We start from the raw sequence: 17,090 nt of genomic DNA on the forward strand, positions 1-17,090 counted from the left end.
GGAAACGTTTCATTTTTAATGGGACAACCCAAAATGAAAACGTTTCATTTTTAATGGGACAAAGGGAGTATAATTTAGAAAATGATAAATTTAGATTAAATCACAAAATAATTTTATTTTGATTGAAATTGTTCATTAAGAGGAAAATCAGATTTTGTAGTTCATGTATTTAAGTTAGAAATATGTAAGTTTAGTAGGAAAATCATAGGAAATTCGTATATGGATTTGTCATCTTTCGCCATGTAGATAGTAATTGACAAGTGTACTTCACATCAACTGTAATTCGGAATTGCTTATCGGGAAAAATTATAAAAATTCAAAGTTCATATATTTATATTCAAAAATAAAATTAGGGAGAAAAACAAGAAAACATTGAAAATTACTACGTACCTAAGCACAACAACCGATTTAATGTTGAAATAGTTGAGAATGATATAGTATTAGTCAGTACTAAAGAGAGAGAGAAATGATGAACGGTATTCTGTGTTGTACGTATTGAATTGAATACTTTTCCTATAGAATAGGGGGCCCGGGTGATATATAAGTACTGTTGCTCTGCATAACTTATTCTATTCATGATATTTTCAGATATCTTTTGACTCTAGAAATTGATCTTCAATTGATTCTTTCCTTTCTTGTGTTGTAACTTGTAATAGAGGTAGGTCAATTGACCAGATCATGTACAATCCCTTATCCACTGTGGATACGAAAAGATATCCTGTTCCAACTCGGCATGATGGCCTCACCCGAGCCGAGTTGTTCACTGCCTATACAATACATACTCACTACAATGAGAATTGTCCAATAAACATTTCTCTCTCTCTCTCTCTTCTTGGTTTCCAGTAAGAGAAACACATCACAAGATCAAGATGTCTTCCTCTACAAAGGATAAGGAGGTAACACTAACATTGCCTGAAAATTACAATTCAATTTCTTTTTTACAAAAATTATGATGAATGAATGGTTCACATGTTTTTGCCGCTTCTCTCCTTTTTTTCATTATATTTGGCCCAATATTCTGTCGCAAATGCGACAAGGGATAAAGATCTTGTTCAACCCTGTATCCACATAATAATAGCATAAACAGAGAGATGAAAATAAAAATGGAAATTGGAATATTTTGTAGTACAAAAATATGGTACTTGTAGTCTTGTTCAATTGTTGCTGTTAATTCATAGGTGTGTGAAGGAAATGAAGGTGGTGATGGTGTTGGGGTTGGTGTTGGGTGGTGTCTCTCAGGGGATAAGGATTTCTTTGATGTTATTCTGGCAAAGACACATGTTACCGTAGGTCATCATTATCTGGTACATATTCATTTCTCTTGTTTTTCATTACAACCTCTGAATTCTTAGTATAAATGATTCCTTGATTTTGGTGGCAACAGCGTCCACCGGCACATATTCTTCCCAAACTTCCTAGTGCAAAGGTGCCTTTGGTTCTGAGGCATGGTGACAAGCAGTGGCAGATGATGTATCTTGGAAACGACAAGAGGCCGAGGTTTGAGTGTGCTGGTTGGAAAAGATTCGTGAATGATAACAATCTGAAAGAGGGAGATGCTTGCATCTTTGAAGTGATGGAGTCGAGCCCTCAGATTCTGAGGCTCGACGTCGTCATCATCAGGAACACTATGGATCTGCCGCCGGCACTGCTGTCCAAGATTCACTCCCAGGGAAAGACACCGGAGACAGCTATAGAGCTTTGACTTCACTATTTTCACCATTATGCTTTACATTTCTGTCTCTGTAGACTCTATGTTTTCTACTCTGCTTAATTACGTTAATATGTAATGTGCCTTGTGGAAGGTGGATTTAATGTGCCTGTAGCAGAATTGGTAATTTGTAGTGAAACTCATGCTTGAATACTTGGTTATTTGGGTATTATACTTCAAGCCTTAAGAATAACATGCAGTAGTATCTTATATACCTATTCAAATTATGAGTTTTTTCATGAATTTAAAGTTGGTATAAAAAAATCATAAAATTTTTCGAGGGGTGCTAATTTCCCACAAAATCAATTTTATCATATTTATCCAATGTGATCGTTTCATCAAACTCTGAAAGACCTCTTTTTATGAGTTAAAACACCAAATCTTTGTTGTTGGTTTTGTCCACCATTTTGTCCAATATTTGTTGGAGCCCTTGCAGTTTCACTCGTTTCTCCATCCAACCTTTAACAAATACTCCGTCCGTCCCCTATTTGGAGTCACTCTTTGACCGGGCACGAATTTTAAGAAATGTAAAGAAAAGTTGGTTGAAAAAGTTAGTGGAATGTGAGACCCATCTTTTTATATTGGTTTTATAATAAAATGTGAGTGAGTTGAGTTAGTGGAATGTGGGACCTACTTACTATTTATGGTAAAAATGAAGTGTGACTCTTAATTGGAGACGGATTGAAATGGAAAAATGTGACTCTTAATGGGGGACGGAGGGAGTATTGATCGATGACTAACGTGATCGTGCATATCACATCACATATATTTTATCGCACTTGTTGAACTAATTCTAGAAAACGTCGTCTCCAACGACAGAAAAAAAAAATCGACGCTGTGTGGATCAATAATTTACTACTCCTATGTCTCATTCACAACTACAGAGGTAATGGAATAATTAATACAAATTAATTTGTGATATAAATTAATCAATTAGGGGTGTTCAGTACATAAAATTCAGGTTTATCATATGGACGATCCCTAAATCAAATGACATAAATCTTTGAGTGATATAAAGTTCATAATTTCACAAGAAAATTCGGAATACTATATCCATCTATAAAAATAATCTTATTTTTTTAATTTTATTTTGAGCCTTTCAGAAAACTAGTCCCTATCATATTCATAGTAAGTTCTCTTCCTCCATAAGATGTGTCTCATTTTTCAATAACAATATTTTAATCACTTTTTATCTATATCTCTTTCCGGCTTCACTAAACAAGCCTATTTTTTTTTATGAACCGAATGAAATAGTCACGTGACTCTTTCTCACGAATTGAGTATACAGAGAGGAAATAAGAGAGAACTGTGTGGTAGTTATGATTGATAACAACTCGAAACACCTAAAAGGCTAGAGCACTACTCCCTATATCCGCAAATATGAGTTTGATTTTTTTTTCGGCACGAGTTTTAAGAAATGTTAAGAAAAATGGATGGAAGAAAGTTAGTGAATGTGAGTCTCACTTGTGAGTGCAGTGAGTTAGTGAAGTGTGAGATTTTTTTACCATTTATAGTAATAATGAACTGATATTCCTAATTGGGGACAGACCAAAATGCAAAAACGGGACTCCTATTCGTGGATAGAGGGAGTATTTTATATCCTTAAAATATAGTACTCCTTGATACGCCCTTCCAAAATAATCAGTTTTCGTCATTTTATATTAAAACTCATGTCATCTTTAAGTCTCTATTTTTAAGAAATGGAAAGAGTATAGCACTTTCCATAAGAGTATAATTCAATAGTCTATTTAGTACTCATTTCATTCCATTCGAAATGACAAGAATGTACTCCCTCTGTTTCACAAGAATATGCAATTTTGGTTGGGCATGAGTTTTAATGCACAATTGGTAAAGTTAGAGAGAAGTAGAAAGAAAAAGAATAAATTATTGTTAGTGAAGAATCATATCCACCTTAATAGAAAGAAAAAAATTCCAAAATTAGAAATTGCATATTCTTGTAGGACGGACTAAAAGGGAAAGAGTACATATTCTAATAGGACAGAGGGAATAACACATTCGAAAATACCACTCTTTATTTTATTTTCTATAGTATTTTAGCTTTTCACCATTTAATATAATAAAACAAACTATACAAAAATCACGTTCTGCAATAAAAACGTTCCACTCTCACTATTTTATTTTCTATACTACCTTACTTTTACACCATTTAATATAAAAAACAAACTGTATAAAAAAATAAAATGCTTCCCTCTCTAAAAAATAAAGTCTAATAGAAGAAAGGTGTGAATGTGTGCATCTGTCTATAAATATGAAAATTGACGTCCAATCCAAATCCAATATGGATTGGAAAAGATGTGTCAATATTGGTTAGAAAATTGTGTGAGATCACATGAGTTGAACTCTACTATTACACACCGGATAAACCTATGCATTAGTCCATTACACCTTTCTTTCTTTCTTTATATATAGCACTCCTTGGTCTCCATTGAGAGTAGCACATCACACTATCACAGCACAAGATGTCGAAAGCCTCTACAAAGGATACGGAGGTAACACCAACACTGCCTCAAAATTTACTATCCAATTTCTCTCTCTTTTTTTTACAAAAATTCTACTCAAAATATTAGGTTTGAGGTGATGGATCTCATGTTTTAGGCTAAATATCTTGTTCAAGCCAGTCTTGTTAAATTTTTGCTGTTAATTCCTAGATGATTGAATTTTATAAGATGTTTGTCTAGGTGTGTGAAGGAAATGAAGGTGGTGATGGAGTTGGAGCTTGGTGTTGTCTCTCCGGGAACAAGGATTTCTTTGATGTTATTCTGTCAAAGTCACATATCACCACCGTTCCTCATTATCTGGTACTTCTTCAATTCTCTCTTGTTTTTTCATTACAACCTTTGAATTTTTAGTGTGTTGTGTGTGTAATAAATGGTGCATTTCCTTGATTTTGGTGGCAACAGCGTCCACCGACACATATTCTTCCCAAACTTCCTAGTGCAAAGGTGCCTTTGGCTCTGAGGCATGGTGACAAGCAGTGGCAGATGATGTATCATGGAAACGACAGCAGGCCGAGGTTCGCTTGCGCTGGTTGGAAAAAGTTTGCGACTGATAACAATCTGGCAGAGGGAGATGCTTGCATCTTCGAGGTGATGGAGTCGAGCCCTCAGATCCTCAGGCTCGACGTCATCATCATCAGGAACACCATGGATCTGCCGCCGGCACTGCTGTCCAAGATTCAATCCAAGGGAAAGACACCAGAGACAGCCATAGAGCTTTAACTTCACTATTATGCTTTGCATATTTAAGTCTAGACTGTAGCTTGTTTATGTTTTCTACTCTTCTCTACTATGTTAATTAGGTTAATTTGGATTTAATTTGCATGCTTCATCATGTTCATTGTCCTTTAATGCAGTCCATATGGTTTCTTGGTCAGTGGATTGTAGTCAATGGATTGAAATTTTTATCCTACATTATGGCTGAATGCCACGTGATTATTTTCTGGTACTAATAAAACAAAAGTAGTGTATCGTTCATCTAAGCTGTGAATGTCCACACTCCACATTTAAGGATATTAATTTTATCAACTACATACAATATTCCTACATAAATCAATTATGATGTCTATATATGTATAGATGGCCCAGTACATTCTGCACTGAACTGTAAAAAGTCATACTACTAGAATAATTGGTGATTTGGTAATTGAATTCATTCCTTGAGGATAACATTTATTTATCACACTTTGTTCATGTTTGGAAGTTTTATGGAGTTCTTTGCCTTTTTTTAATTTTTTATTTAATACTCTCTCTGTCTCTTAAAACTATAAACTTTTGAAGGAGCACGAAACATATAAGTGCTTGTAATTGTGGAATATTTCGAGCATAATTAGGTGCTCGGAACTATTTCCATCAAGCTTTCACTAGTGACACGAGCAAAATAATGCTCACATAATGGAAGTGTTGTGCTAGGGAAAGTACACGCAAGCCTTTAGGGGGAATAAATACCAAGCACCTTAGGTGCTCGGTATATCTTGTTTTACCGAGCACTTTGGTACTCGATAAATATTAATTTTTTGGTTGAGAAATATAAGATTTTCCATTAGAATATAATCCAAATTCTCTTTCATTTTTTAACCTTAAAAACATCTCTAGTTTACTAAATAATCGCACATTTTCTGTGTAATATAATCTGTGCAAATTAATCAAACCACATTTCCAACTAGTAATGTTGTTATAATCCGTGCAAATTAAATGAGCTATTATTCCTAGGATGAAAAGAGAAGATGAAGTTTAGTACTCCATTTTATAAGCCATGTCATTCACCTAAATTAATTAATTTATTGGTAAAATTTCATTGGTCTGGAAATTTTCTGAAAAAGTAATCATAGGTTCTTCTCTCCATCACAACAATAGGACACCGATTAAGACAAAAGAGTGTTTAGTCACCCATGTGAAGAAAGACTATAGTAGAAAAATGTGAAATTTCTATTTTCACATGTTAATTTGAATATAAATTCAGAAATAGGAAATGTGTAAGTGTATCCATTTCAAAAATATGGATGTTGCAGTCAAGTGATGGAGAAATGTGGGCCACCACTAGTTCCAACACGGGTCTCCAATTTACAATTACATAGTGGAGTAGTATTTCTTTCTTTCTTTCTTGTTATCACATTATCTCAGCACAAGATGTCTATCCCTACTGTACACAACAAGGAGGTAACTAGTTCTATCCAATTTCTTTTTTACAAAAGTTGTACATACTTAATATTTTTGGTTTGGTTGATTGATCTCATGTTTTTGCCACTCTCTCCCTTTTCATTTTCCTTTTCAAGCCACTGAACATGATTTTTTTTTTGCTAGAATAAAACTAGTTAACAAAGGAAATTAGTACTTGTAGTGTTTTGTTAAATTTTTGGTGTTACTTCATTGATGGTTGAATTTGAGTTGGTTGTTTAGGTATGTCAAGTGAATGAAGGAAATGAAGGTGGTGATGGAGTTGGGAGTTGCCTCTCAGGGAATAAGGATTTCTTTGATGTTATTCTGTCAAAGTCACATATCACACGCCCTCACTGTCTGGTACATCTTCTCTTGTTTTTTCATTACAACCTCCAAAATGGTGCATTTTTTGAGTATCAATCAACGATTCCTTGATTTTGGTGGCGCAGCTAATGCCAAAACATATTCTTCCCAAGCTTCCGAGTGTAACGGTGCCTTTGGTCCTGAGGCATGGTGACAAACAGTGGGAGACGATGTACGTTGGAGACAAGAAGAAGCCGAGGTTCGATTATGGTGGTTGGAAAACCTTTGTGGATGATAACAATCTGGCAGAGGGAGATGCTTGCATCTTTGAGGTGATGGAGTCGAGCACTCAGATTCTGAGGCTCGGCGTCGTCATCCTCAGGAACACCATGGATCTGCCGCCGGCACTGGTGTCCAAGATTCAATCCCATGGCAAGACACCAGAGACAGCTATAGAGATTTAACTCTCACTATTTTCACCATCAAGAAGCTAACTAATTAAACATTTCTCTCTGGACTCTAGCAGTCTAGCTTATCTATGTTTTCTACTCTGTTAATTAGGTTAATTTTGAAGCTGGATTGAATTTGCATGCTTCATCATTCTATAATGCAAATTAGTCCATCAGATTTCTTGGCCAGCTTTATATGGTTATTTAAATTTTTATCCCATGATAATGGCTGAATGGCATGTGGCGATTTTATGATACTATTTCATTTTTATGATGGTACTTTAAAATGGGAATAAATTAGTCTTTCCACAAAATTAAAAGTTACTACCTCCGTCCACCAAAATTAGTCCCATTTTTTTATATCCATTCGTCCCCCAAAATTTGTTCCATTTCACTTTTACCATTTTTGGTAGTGGACCTCATATTCCACTAATTTATTCCTACTCACATTTTATTATAAAACTAATATATAAAAGTAGGATTCATAATCCACTAACTTTTTCAACTCACTTTCCATTACATTTCTTAAAATTTGTGCAGAGTCAAAGTGGGACGAATTTTGGTGGACGGAGGTTGTAAAAGACTCCCATGAACTTCGTGAGGGGTGTCAATGTCCCACAAAATCATTTTTCCCAAATTTAATATGTGGACTTAATATGCATGCTAACATCATGTTCAATTGTTCATCATCCTTTATATGTTCATTGTTGGTTGATGGATTGAAATTTTATCATTTATCATGCCTGAATGCCAAATTGATTTTTTTTTATTTAATGCTACTACTAAAATGACAAAAAAAAAGTTGTGTATGAGTCCAGAATTACGGTCAAGAAAGTCATTATCTAAGGATTTTCATTTTATTAGCCAAATACATGCATACGTAATACAGTGGTCATGTTTGGTTGCCAAGATTCTGTCTGAGAAAGTAATCTGATTCCTTAAATTTTAAATTCCTGTGTTTGTTTCGGTTTTTAATCAAACTGGAAAAGTAATCAGAATCCGAGAAAAAGGAAAGTTAGTACAACTTTCCAGGATTCTGAATCCTAACTTTTCTCAGGTATTATTTTTCCCAGTTTTTGGATTCTTACATATTTAATACAATATACTCCCTCCGTCCCGCTTTAGCAGTCCCATTGACATTTCTGCACTCGTTTTGTAAAAATGATAATAAATAGTAAAAGTGGAAAAATAATAAAGTAAAAAAGAGAATAATGTAGAGAAGAGTCTTATCTACATTATTCTCTTTTTTACTTTATTATTTCTCCACTTTTACTATTTATTATTATTTTTACAAAACGAGTGCAGAAAAGTCAATGGGACTGCTAAAGCGGGACGGAGGGAGTAGTATAGTTTTTTTTTATTATTAATAATTACAATGTTTTAAAAATAATTTAATATTATAAATCATACTTAATTTCATTATAATAAATAACTATGATTAAAATTATCATAATTATAATTATATTTTATAATCATTCATAATAGTAATTAGAAATTTATTAAATAATTAAAATATAATTATATAATATAAATCATATAAAAAATAATAATTGCCGAAAATAATACTATTTATTTATCACACTTTGTTCATATTTACAAATTAGCATCCTTAATTACACGAAAAAATGTCCTTAACAGGTATTTTGTTGTAGTGGACGTTGTGTCGATGGTGTTTTATTCTCACAATGCTTTTTGCAATCTCCAAATTATTGAAAGAAGATGTAGGAGACAATGTATTGTGTTGTGTATTCATTAGAATGATCCATCCCCCTTAATATAGGAGTTGTTACACTGTAATTACGGCATACAATCATTCTAATTCTTAGGCAAATATGCTCCCTATCAATTACTATCAATTACATATTTCCTCCTTTAATTATGTCTCCTTATTTGGTAAGTTGAGAGTATGGTATATTTGACACTCCCCCTCAAGTTGAGCAACGGCATCCCCGATACTCAACTTGCCTAGTACCTCAATGAAGGTTTTGGGATTCACTGCCTTCGTGAGAATGTCTGCTAGTTGTTCTTCTGATCGGACGAATGGGAGCTCTATGACTCCCCCATCGATTTTTTCCTTGATAAAATGGCGGTCAACCTCCACATGTTTAGTCCTATCATGTTGGACTGGATTTTCTGAAATGCTGATCGCTGCTTTGTTGTCGCAGAAAAGCTGACTTTTCCTCATCGGTGGAAATCCAATCTCAGTAAGTAATCTCCTAAGCCACATTATCTCCGTTAGACCACTCTTGATTCCTCGGAACTCTGCCTCTGCACTGGATAAAGCTACTACTTTCTGCTTCTTGCTTTTCCAAGTAACCAGGTTTCCTCCTACAAACGTGAAGTATCCCCCAGTGGAATTCCGATCTGTAGGATTACTAGCCCAATCAGCATCAGTGTATCCATCTATCTCGAGATCTTCACTCTTCCTAAGTAGCACTCCATATCCCGTGGTTCCCTTGAGATAGCGTACGATCCTCAATGCAGCATCTAAGTGATTTTGTTGAGGACGATGCATGAATTGGCTTACCACTCCAACCGCATATGAAATGTCAGGTCTTGTGTGAGACAGATAAATGAGTTTGCCTACCAACCGTTGATATTCTTCTCGGTTTGCTAACTTAGCGCCGTCTTCAAATTTCAATCCATGGTTCACCATCATTGGAATGTCTGCTGATTTACAGTCCAACAGTCCAACTTCTGCCAGTAGATCAAGCACATACTTCTTCTGTCGTAAAAATATCCCTTTCTTTGACCGAAGCACTTCTTTTCCTAGAAAATATTTGAGGGGCCCAAGATCTTTCATCTCAAACTCCTGAAATAAGTTTGCTCGGAGATTACTGATTTCCTCTTCATCGTCCCCCGAAATGATCATGTCGTCCACATAAATTAGCAGACAAGTCATTTTCTCCCCTCGCTTCTTCAAGAAAAGGGTATGATCTGAATGGCTTTGGATGTACCCATACTTCTGCATTGCTTGTGAGAATCTGCCAAACCATACTCTTGGTGACTGTTTTAGTCCATACAATGTTTTCTTAAGTCTGCACACCTTTCTCCCCCCTGAGTATCCAGGTGGCATCTCCATGTATACTTCTTCATTTTTTTTCAGTTCACCATGCAGAAATGCGTTGGTCACATCAAACTGGTGTAGAGGCCAATCTTTACTTGCAGCAACTGCCAGCAGTGTTCTGACTGTGCTCATTTTTGCTACTGGGAAGAAAGTCTCTTCGTAGTCTACTCCATACGTCTGCGTGTACCCTTTTGCCACCAGTCTGGCCTTGTATCTCTCAATCGATCCGTCAGCTCGTCTCTTGATGGTGAATATCCATCGGCATCCTACTGGTTTCTTTCCTTCTGGCAAATTGCATTCTTCCCAAGTGCCATTTCTGATAAGTGCATCCATTTCCTTCTTCATTGCCTCCCGCCAGTGTTTATGCTTCATTGCCTCTATCCATGAACACGGAATCTCCTCGTCTTCATATAGAGCTGCCTCAAATGCCTCTGTCATTTCTGTTAGGTAGCCTTGTGCAGAATTGACAATGGAATATTGGGTTTTCCTTCCTTTCCACTCTGGGGAGTATCTCTTGGGAGGTATCCCCCTGTTTCTTCGTAGGGGAAGTATAAATCCTCCCATGTCGCTTCCACTTATTTCCACTGGTTCACTGTTTGTAGCAGTTTCCTGTCTCAGATCATCAATATCAACAATATCGCTTACCATAGGAATCGCAGGCGGGGAAGATGGTGTAGGAATGTCACTCAACTCCTCAGGCTGTGTATGAGACTCTGTAGACGGCCCGTTGGTACTGCAGTTCACTTCGTCTGGTGGACCAACTTCAGTCACAGGGTCTGTATTTGGCAAGCTATGGAGATTTACGGTTTGAGGTAGGGAACAACTGAGCGGGCCACTAAGTGGAATATTATCACTCTCCTCCCCCTGACCGCGAGGTTGGGTAAAGAAATACTCACTCTCAACGAAATCACAATTCATTGTGGTGTACAGGCTTTTGGCTTTTGGATCATAGCAGCGATATCCTTTTTGATTTGTTCCGTACCCCAAGAAAACACACTTAACAGAGCGGGGAGCAAGCTTGGATCGGTTATGTTTTGGGATATGGACATAAACAGAACAACCAAAGATCCGCGATTCAAGGTTAAGAGGTGGTGGTATTTGGTGCATAGATGACATAACATCGATGGGTTTTTTGAGATTTAGGATGCGGGTAGGTAATCTGTTGATGAGGTTGACTGAAGTGGCTAAAGCTCCGAGCCAGAAATTTTTGGGGACCCTAGATTCAATCACAAGGGCTCTAGTCATTTCGAGTAGAGTCCTATTCTTTCGTTCAGCTACCCCATTTTGTTCTGGTGTGTGGACAGGTTGTTTGATGGATTATCCCTCGTTCAGAAAAAAAGTTTTGCATATTGGCATTAACAAATTCACCCCCATTGTCTGACCTAAGGATTTTAATTGTTTTTCCATATTGATTATGCACTAGAGTATAAAACATACAGAATTTGTCAAAGACCTAAGATTTTGACCGTAGAAAGTAAACCCAAGTCATACGCGTGCAATCATCAATAAAGAGAACGAAATATTTAAACCCTAGACCACCCACCACAGGGGCAGGACCCCAAACATCAGAGTGAACAATGGAAAAAGGAACCTTCTCACGGGTATTACTAAATTTAAACGTGTGTCTGTGGCTCTTGGCCAAAAAACAAGTTTCACAATTCAAATGGGAAAGATTGCTAGTAAGTTTAGGAAACAGAAGACGTAAATATCCTATAGACGGATGTCCTAACCGGCGATGCCAAATCCAGGCTTGTGATGAAGTCGGTCCGTGAGTCAGCGCAGTACCGTGGTAGGCCATCCTGTCTACATAATAAAGCCCTTGTTTTTCAGTGCCACGCCCAATCATCATCCCTGTCTTGATATCCTGTAATTCACAGAAATTGGACTGCATTAGTAGTTTACAATGGAGTTCTCTGGTAATATGACTGACCGAGACCAATTTATTTGCCAGAGAAGGGACATAGAGACAGTTCGAAAGTCTCAAAGTGGGCGACAGTGTGATAGTGCCGGCTCCTGCAATAGGTATTGTATGCCCATTTGCTGTGCGAACAAAACTTTTACGAGAATCAGATATGTCAGTGAAATCAAATGCCTCAAAAGACATCGTGTGTCTGTCGCGCCACAGTCAAAAATCCAATTTTTATCTTTGTTTATGGAAGTAGTCACGGAGGAATTTGCTAGGGCCTGGAATGAATTGTTGCAGCTGATATTTGGTGTAAAATCAAGTTTTGGGGTATTTTGTAATGTGTTTTCGGATTTATGTAGAGTTGGGACTTTTTTTGGCAATAAGTTGGGGCTTGGAGGGGGTCTTTGTAATTTTTGGTGTTTTGTGGGGTGGGTTTGGGAGATATTTCCTGGATGGGGTATCTGATGTAATTTGTTTGTTTCTGTGGGGCTGCTTTGTAAGGGAGTTAAATGGTGGGGTTCGAAAAGATATTTGTCACAACTATTGGGGTCAAATGATAACTTCTCATGAGTTGGGGGTTTTATCCCCAAAATCATACCTGACATTGACATAGCCCTAGCCGTGGAGCACACAACCTCCTCACTGCCGCGATGTTCGTTTCCTGTTCCGCAGTGCGTCGCACCGGCGCTGCCCGCCGTGCCCCCGGCGTCGGTAGCCCGGTCTCCGACCACAGTGGCGACCTTTCCTCCTCGATTCGCGGCAGCTCTTGTTGCTCTGTTTCGCTTCATTTCGTCCCACCAATCGGGAAATCCGATTAGTAGGAAACAACCATCTTTGGTGTGCTTTTTACCACCACAATGGGTACAGGTAAGTCGGCTTCGATCTTCGTCCGGTCGTTTCTGCCATGGGCGTTGAGTCGCCTGCTGTCCAGTGGTTGAGCGGTTTCGAGCAGTGGCTGCGAGGCCAGAGGCGAGGCCGGCTGGATTTTGTGAGGAGCCTATGCCCTGGATTTGGTTGTTGACTGATTCTCGTCTGACGCGTGCGTATGCCTCGCGCGCCGATGGTAATGGGTCAAGCCGGATGATTTCCTTTTTGACAGATTCATACTTGTCATCCAGTGCGGTGACGAATTGATAAAGTCGTAACCTTTCCTTTGTCATTGGTATTATCTCTCTGCGATCTATCGAGATCCACAGAGATTGGAACTTATTCCACAGTCTCTCGAGGGACATTTCATCTTGTTTGAGTGTGTTTGTCTGTCGGTACAGGTCGTATACTTGAACGGGGTCTGCGCCGCTGCCGTAGGTGATGGCCAGCCCGTCCCAAAGATCCTTGGCCGTTGCATATTGTGAAACCTCATTCACAAGATCCGCCGCCATGTTGTTGATAATCCAAGTAAAGACGCAGTGGTCTCGTTGCTGCCATTGTTGATATGTTGGGTCGTTTCGGGATGGAGGGACAGAAACTCCATTGATGTGAGATGTCAGTCCCCTCCCCCCAATTGCCCGGTCCATGAGATCGGCCCAAAGTGGGTAATTATCCCCATCCAGTTTCGCTCTGACTGTGATATCACCCAACGATTCGGGGTGATGAGTCTTTTCTGGAGTTTTGTTGGGGATCGAACTCATGCTCAGCCGCAGGAACTCCGCAAATTGTGCGGCGAGTTCCGCAGGGAAGGGTGAAGGGTTTGGGTGGGAATCGGTGTTTTTGTTGTTGGTTGTTTCTGACATGTTTTCTGTTTCAGAATCTGACATATTGCTTGTGTTTGCTGTAGGATTGAAAAGAAGGTTGGGAGAGGTATATTACGGGCGGTGATGAAATTTTTCTGAGCCCGAACCTGCTCGTGATACCATATTGAAAGAAGATGTAGGAGACAATGTATTGTGTTGTGTATTCATTAGAATGATCCATCCCCCTTAATATAGGAGTTGTTACACTGTAATTACGACATACAATCATTCTAATTCTTAGGCAAATATGCTCCCTATCAATTACCTATCAATTACATATTTCCTCCTTTAATTATGTCTCCTTATTTGGTAAGTTGGGAGTATGGTATATTTGACACAAATATCGTGGACGCACCTCGATTCAATTTTCACTTGTGGTCGAGAAGCTCAAGGCGATGACCGTCTCTTCTCATTCTCGGTCATGTACTTTCTCAATCGAACTTCAGGGTCAGAGGAACCTTTAACAAATATTGATCGTGCAAATCCCGTGACCTTGATCCCAGTTATGGTTCCAACATTGTTGTATTCTAATCAAACTAGGATTTACAAAACCACATTAATGTAATGAAAATCTTTACTGTGTCTCATTCACAACTACAAAGAGGTAATTAATGGAGTACAAATTTGTAATATAAAAAATTAGTAATCAATTAGATGGACAATTCCTCAAAACTCGGGATTCCGTGTAAATGGACAATTCCTCAAAACTCGGGATTCCGTGTATCGCTTCTAGTTTCGGTTCCAATTTAGTAGATGTGTTTTCATTCTTAGCCTTTTTTTATGCACTTTTATATCAAAACTTGACAAATTAATTAAACAATCAATTAATAGGAGACAAAAGTATACTTATGATAATCGATAAAAAAGCGTAACCCAAAAAAATATACATGCAATTCAGGTTTATCATATGGACGATTCCTAAATCAAATGACATAAAATTCAGGTTTATTCATGGTATAACCCACAATGACAATTAGTTCGTAATATAATTCATAATTCCACAAGAAAATTCGTAAATAATATATCCGTTCATAAAAAGTAATCTTGTTTTTTCTATTTTAAGCCTTTTTTCAAAACTTAGTCCCTATCTTATTAAATTCTCCGACAATTACACTCTAATCACGTTTTTAATCTATCTCTTTCTTACTTCACTAGTTTTGCTGTAAAAAATAGTAAGTATAATGTTCACAAACAAGTCTACTTTTATGAAATGCAATATTTACATGTTTCTTTCTCACGAATTGAGTATATAGAAAGGAAATACTACCAGAGAATTGCGTGGTAGTTATGAACTTATGATTGTTAACCATTCATAACACCTCAAAAATTTCAGACGTTGTTTTTTTTTTTTTTTAAGAAATCTCAGTTGTTTATAACTATCACTATCTCAACAGGTTAGAGCACTATTTGATATCCTTAAAAATATTACTTGATCCGTCCTTCCAAAATAATCATGTTTTTGTTATTTTATAGTACTACACTATTAAAATTCATCACTAGTAAACGCGTGTTGCGGATGCTCTTAGTAAACCGCCAAAAATGAATGAAAATAGAAACAATGTGGACAATAGCTAGGGAGTTCATCATGTAAAAGCTCAAAGAAGAACAAATTAATCATGCAATCAGCAAGGCTCGTTTTCCCCAATTTTTGAAATAAAGACTAAGGCCATGCTTGGTACGATGGAATGGAATGAGGGTGGAATGCAATGGAGGTTGGAATGGAATGAGGGTGGAATGCAATGGAATCCTCATTCCATTCTTGTGCTTGGTAAATGAAAGGAATACAAATGGAATGAAATTATGTGTGTTGCTTTGTGTGTGTGTATGTGTGTGTTGTTGTGTGTCAGTGTTTGAGAGTTTGTGCTGCTGTGTGTGTGCATGTGTTTGTGTGTGTGTGTTTTTTGTTGGGTGTGTGTGTTGTTGTGTGTCAGTGTGTGTGAGTTTGTGTTGCTGTGTGTGTATGTGCGTATGGCTTTTTTTGCTGTGTGAGTGTGTTGCTATGTGTGTGCGTGTGTTTTTTTTGCTGTGTGTGTGAGTGTGTTGCTACGTGTGTGATTTTTTTAATAATTAAAAATTTTAAAATTTTAATTTTATCATACAATTGAGATGATATTAAATTCAAATATAATATAAAATAATATTTATATAATTTTATTAAAATTTAAAATAAGAAAAATGTAAAATGAAATGAAATGGCCATTCCTTAGCTAAATTGAAGGAATGGCTATTCCATGGGGAATGGAATGGTGATTCCAAGTGGAATGGTGATTCCTAAGGAAATAAAATACCAAGCAAAGGAATGGAACGGAGGTAGGAATGTCATTCCATTTCCCCATTCCATTCCAGCATACCAAGCATGGCCTAATCAATTAAGAATCCTTGACTGAATTTACATCCTCAACTAATTTTCCCTAACCTTTTCTTCATCACTTTCCAACTTTGAGAGGCGATGAAAGGAGGGCAGAGAAGGTGCCCAGTTTTTGGAATTCGAATGAGATAAGTATCCCACATCGACAGCTAGAGACACACAATACCAAACTGCCACTATAAAATAAGAGCCCAATTTTTACCTGTGAATAACGCAGCTGCGCGTTGAGCACATAGCGAACTATTCTTTCGCCTTTTACTAAAGAATACCGTGTGCTTGTCGCTTATAAGTAGCATACGCCATTTTTTGGAGGGGTTTTCTCTTTAAGAAAGCCCCGACAGTTGAGTTAAGTTTTGAAAATATAGTTAGGAGCGTGTTTTCTTGAAAGAAGACACCCAATAATACAATTATATAAAAATTATATTTGTACTTTGTCGTGTATTTGTCCCCATTGGTGACATACAATTACGTTCCACTTTTCAGACATGATTTTGCGAATGGGCTGAACCCTCAAACTCTAATAAGGGCCCAACTTCAGAAATGGACTGATGTGAATTGATATGTGAATTTCGAATTTTTGTTATAACTTATGGCATGGAGGCAGCCAACCCTGCAGGCCATCTAAAGTGAGCTTAATTTTCATTTAGAATCGAATCAGAAAATACTATTGTCACCACACAGCCCACACCAGTGTTAAAATATACTCCCTTCGTTCGCCAATAAGAGTCCCATTCGTTTTTTGCACGGATTTTAATAAACATTAAAAAAATGGGTGGAAGAAAGTTAGTGGATTATGAGTCTCACTTGTATATATTAGTTTTCAATGTTATGTGAGTGGAATGAGTTGGTGGAATGTGAGGCCTCTACCATTTGTGGTTTTATG

The 17,090-nt window shown here is 37.3% G+C and overlaps 4 protein-coding genes, 1 long non-coding RNA gene and 1 other non-coding gene across 7 annotated transcripts; 5 read left to right on the forward strand and 1 right to left on the reverse strand.

Moving 5' to 3' along the window:
* The first annotated feature begins 618 nt into the window (after nucleotides 1-618).
* On the forward strand, nucleotides 619-1,880 carry LOC125202632 (B3 domain-containing protein Os04g0386900-like). Of its 2 annotated transcripts, none has more exons than XM_048101078.2 (3): nucleotides 619-896; nucleotides 1,179-1,286; nucleotides 1,385-1,880. In XM_048101078.2, exons 1-3 carry the CDS (start codon nucleotides 870-872, stop codon nucleotides 1,700-1,702), a joined length of 453 nt encoding a protein of 150 aa, XP_047957035.2. In that variant the 5' UTR covers nucleotides 619-869; the 3' UTR covers nucleotides 1,703-1,880. The 2 variants fall into 2 exon arrangements, with proteins under 2 accessions (XP_047957035.2, XP_047957033.2); XM_048101076.2 differs by having other exon boundaries at nucleotides 639-896; nucleotides 1,179-1,304.
* A 2,295-nt stretch (nucleotides 1,881-4,175) lies between these two features.
* On the forward strand, nucleotides 4,176-5,137 carry LOC125207751 (B3 domain-containing protein Os04g0386900-like). The gene is made up of 3 exons (XM_048107231.1): nucleotides 4,176-4,218; nucleotides 4,408-4,527; nucleotides 4,630-5,137. Exons 1-3 carry the CDS (start codon nucleotides 4,189-4,191, stop codon nucleotides 4,945-4,947), a joined length of 468 nt encoding a protein of 155 aa, XP_047963188.1. The 5' UTR covers nucleotides 4,176-4,188; the 3' UTR covers nucleotides 4,948-5,137.
* A 1,144-nt stretch (nucleotides 5,138-6,281) lies between these two features.
* On the forward strand, nucleotides 6,282-7,388 carry LOC125213481 (B3 domain-containing protein Os04g0386900-like). The gene is made up of 3 exons (XM_048114091.2): nucleotides 6,282-6,384; nucleotides 6,625-6,744; nucleotides 6,834-7,388. The coding sequence occupies exons 1-3, from the start codon at nucleotides 6,355-6,357 to the stop codon at nucleotides 7,149-7,151; spliced, it is 468 nt and encodes a 155-aa protein (XP_047970048.1). The 5' UTR covers nucleotides 6,282-6,354; the 3' UTR covers nucleotides 7,152-7,388.
* A 4,393-nt stretch (nucleotides 7,389-11,781) lies between these two features.
* On the reverse strand, nucleotides 11,782-13,886 carry LOC125202029 (uncharacterized). Its single transcript, XM_048100341.2, has 2 exons — nucleotides 12,708-13,886; nucleotides 11,782-12,067 (listed from the first exon to the last, which is right to left on the reverse strand). The coding sequence occupies exons 1-2, from the start codon at nucleotides 13,861-13,863 to the stop codon at nucleotides 12,030-12,032; spliced, it is 1,194 nt and encodes a 397-aa protein (XP_047956298.2). The 5' UTR covers nucleotides 13,864-13,886; the 3' UTR covers nucleotides 11,782-12,029.
* LOC125202030 (uncharacterized) lies at nucleotides 13,662-14,134 on the forward strand. The gene is made up of 2 exons (XR_007173021.2): nucleotides 13,662-13,800; nucleotides 13,884-14,134. It is a non-coding gene; the product is annotated as an uncharacterized LOC125202030 (long non-coding RNA).
* A 2,288-nt stretch (nucleotides 14,135-16,422) lies between these two features.
* LOC125202918 (U5 spliceosomal RNA) lies at nucleotides 16,423-16,541 on the forward strand. The gene has a single exon (XR_007173248.2). It is a non-coding gene; the product is annotated as a U5 spliceosomal RNA (small nuclear RNA).
* Nucleotides 16,542-17,090: the final 549 nt, after the last annotated feature.

This window comes from Salvia hispanica, chromosome 2 (assembly GCF_029641045.1).
Source record: "Salvia hispanica isolate PSC_SH4W2 chromosome 2, Shi_PSC_v1, whole genome shotgun sequence".
Classification (NCBI taxonomy): domain Eukaryota; kingdom Viridiplantae; phylum Streptophyta; class Magnoliopsida; order Lamiales; family Lamiaceae; genus Salvia; species Salvia hispanica.

What these genes read in the sequence shown, in the direction of transcription:
- LOC125202632 (XM_048101076.2), top strand. Translation starts at nt 870, where the DNA reads ATGTCTTCCTCTACAAAGGATAAGGAG. An exon ending in CCTCTACAAAGGATAAGGAG is followed by an intron (nt 897 to 1,178) that starts GTAACACTAACA and finishes GTTAATTCATAG; the next exon opens with GTGTGTGAAGGAAATGAAGG. An exon ending in CCGTAGGTCATCATTATCTG is followed by an intron (nt 1,305 to 1,384) that starts GTACATATTCAT and finishes TGGTGGCAACAG; the next exon opens with CGTCCACCGGCACATATTCT.
- LOC125202029 (XM_048100341.2), bottom strand. Translation starts at nt 13,863, where the DNA reads ATGTCAGATTCTGAAACAGAAAACATGTCAGAAACAACCAACAACAAA. An exon ending in TAGGGCTATGTCAATGTCAG is followed by an intron (nt 12,068 to 12,707) that starts GTATGATTTTGG and finishes TGTGAATTACAG; the next exon opens with GATATCAAGACAGGGATGAT.
- LOC125213481 (XM_048114091.2), top strand. Translation starts at nt 6,355, where the DNA reads ATGTCTATCCCTACTGTACACAACAAGGAG. An exon ending in CTACTGTACACAACAAGGAG is followed by an intron (nt 6,385 to 6,624) that starts GTAACTAGTTCT and finishes TTGGTTGTTTAG; the next exon opens with GTATGTCAAGTGAATGAAGG. An exon ending in TCACACGCCCTCACTGTCTG is followed by an intron (nt 6,745 to 6,833) that starts GTACATCTTCTC and finishes TTGGTGGCGCAG; the next exon opens with CTAATGCCAAAACATATTCT.
- LOC125207751 (XM_048107231.1), top strand. Translation starts at nt 4,189, where the DNA reads ATGTCGAAAGCCTCTACAAAGGATACGGAG. An exon ending in CCTCTACAAAGGATACGGAG is followed by an intron (nt 4,219 to 4,407) that starts GTAACACCAACA and finishes ATGTTTGTCTAG; the next exon opens with GTGTGTGAAGGAAATGAAGG. An exon ending in CCACCGTTCCTCATTATCTG is followed by an intron (nt 4,528 to 4,629) that starts GTACTTCTTCAA and finishes TGGTGGCAACAG; the next exon opens with CGTCCACCGACACATATTCT.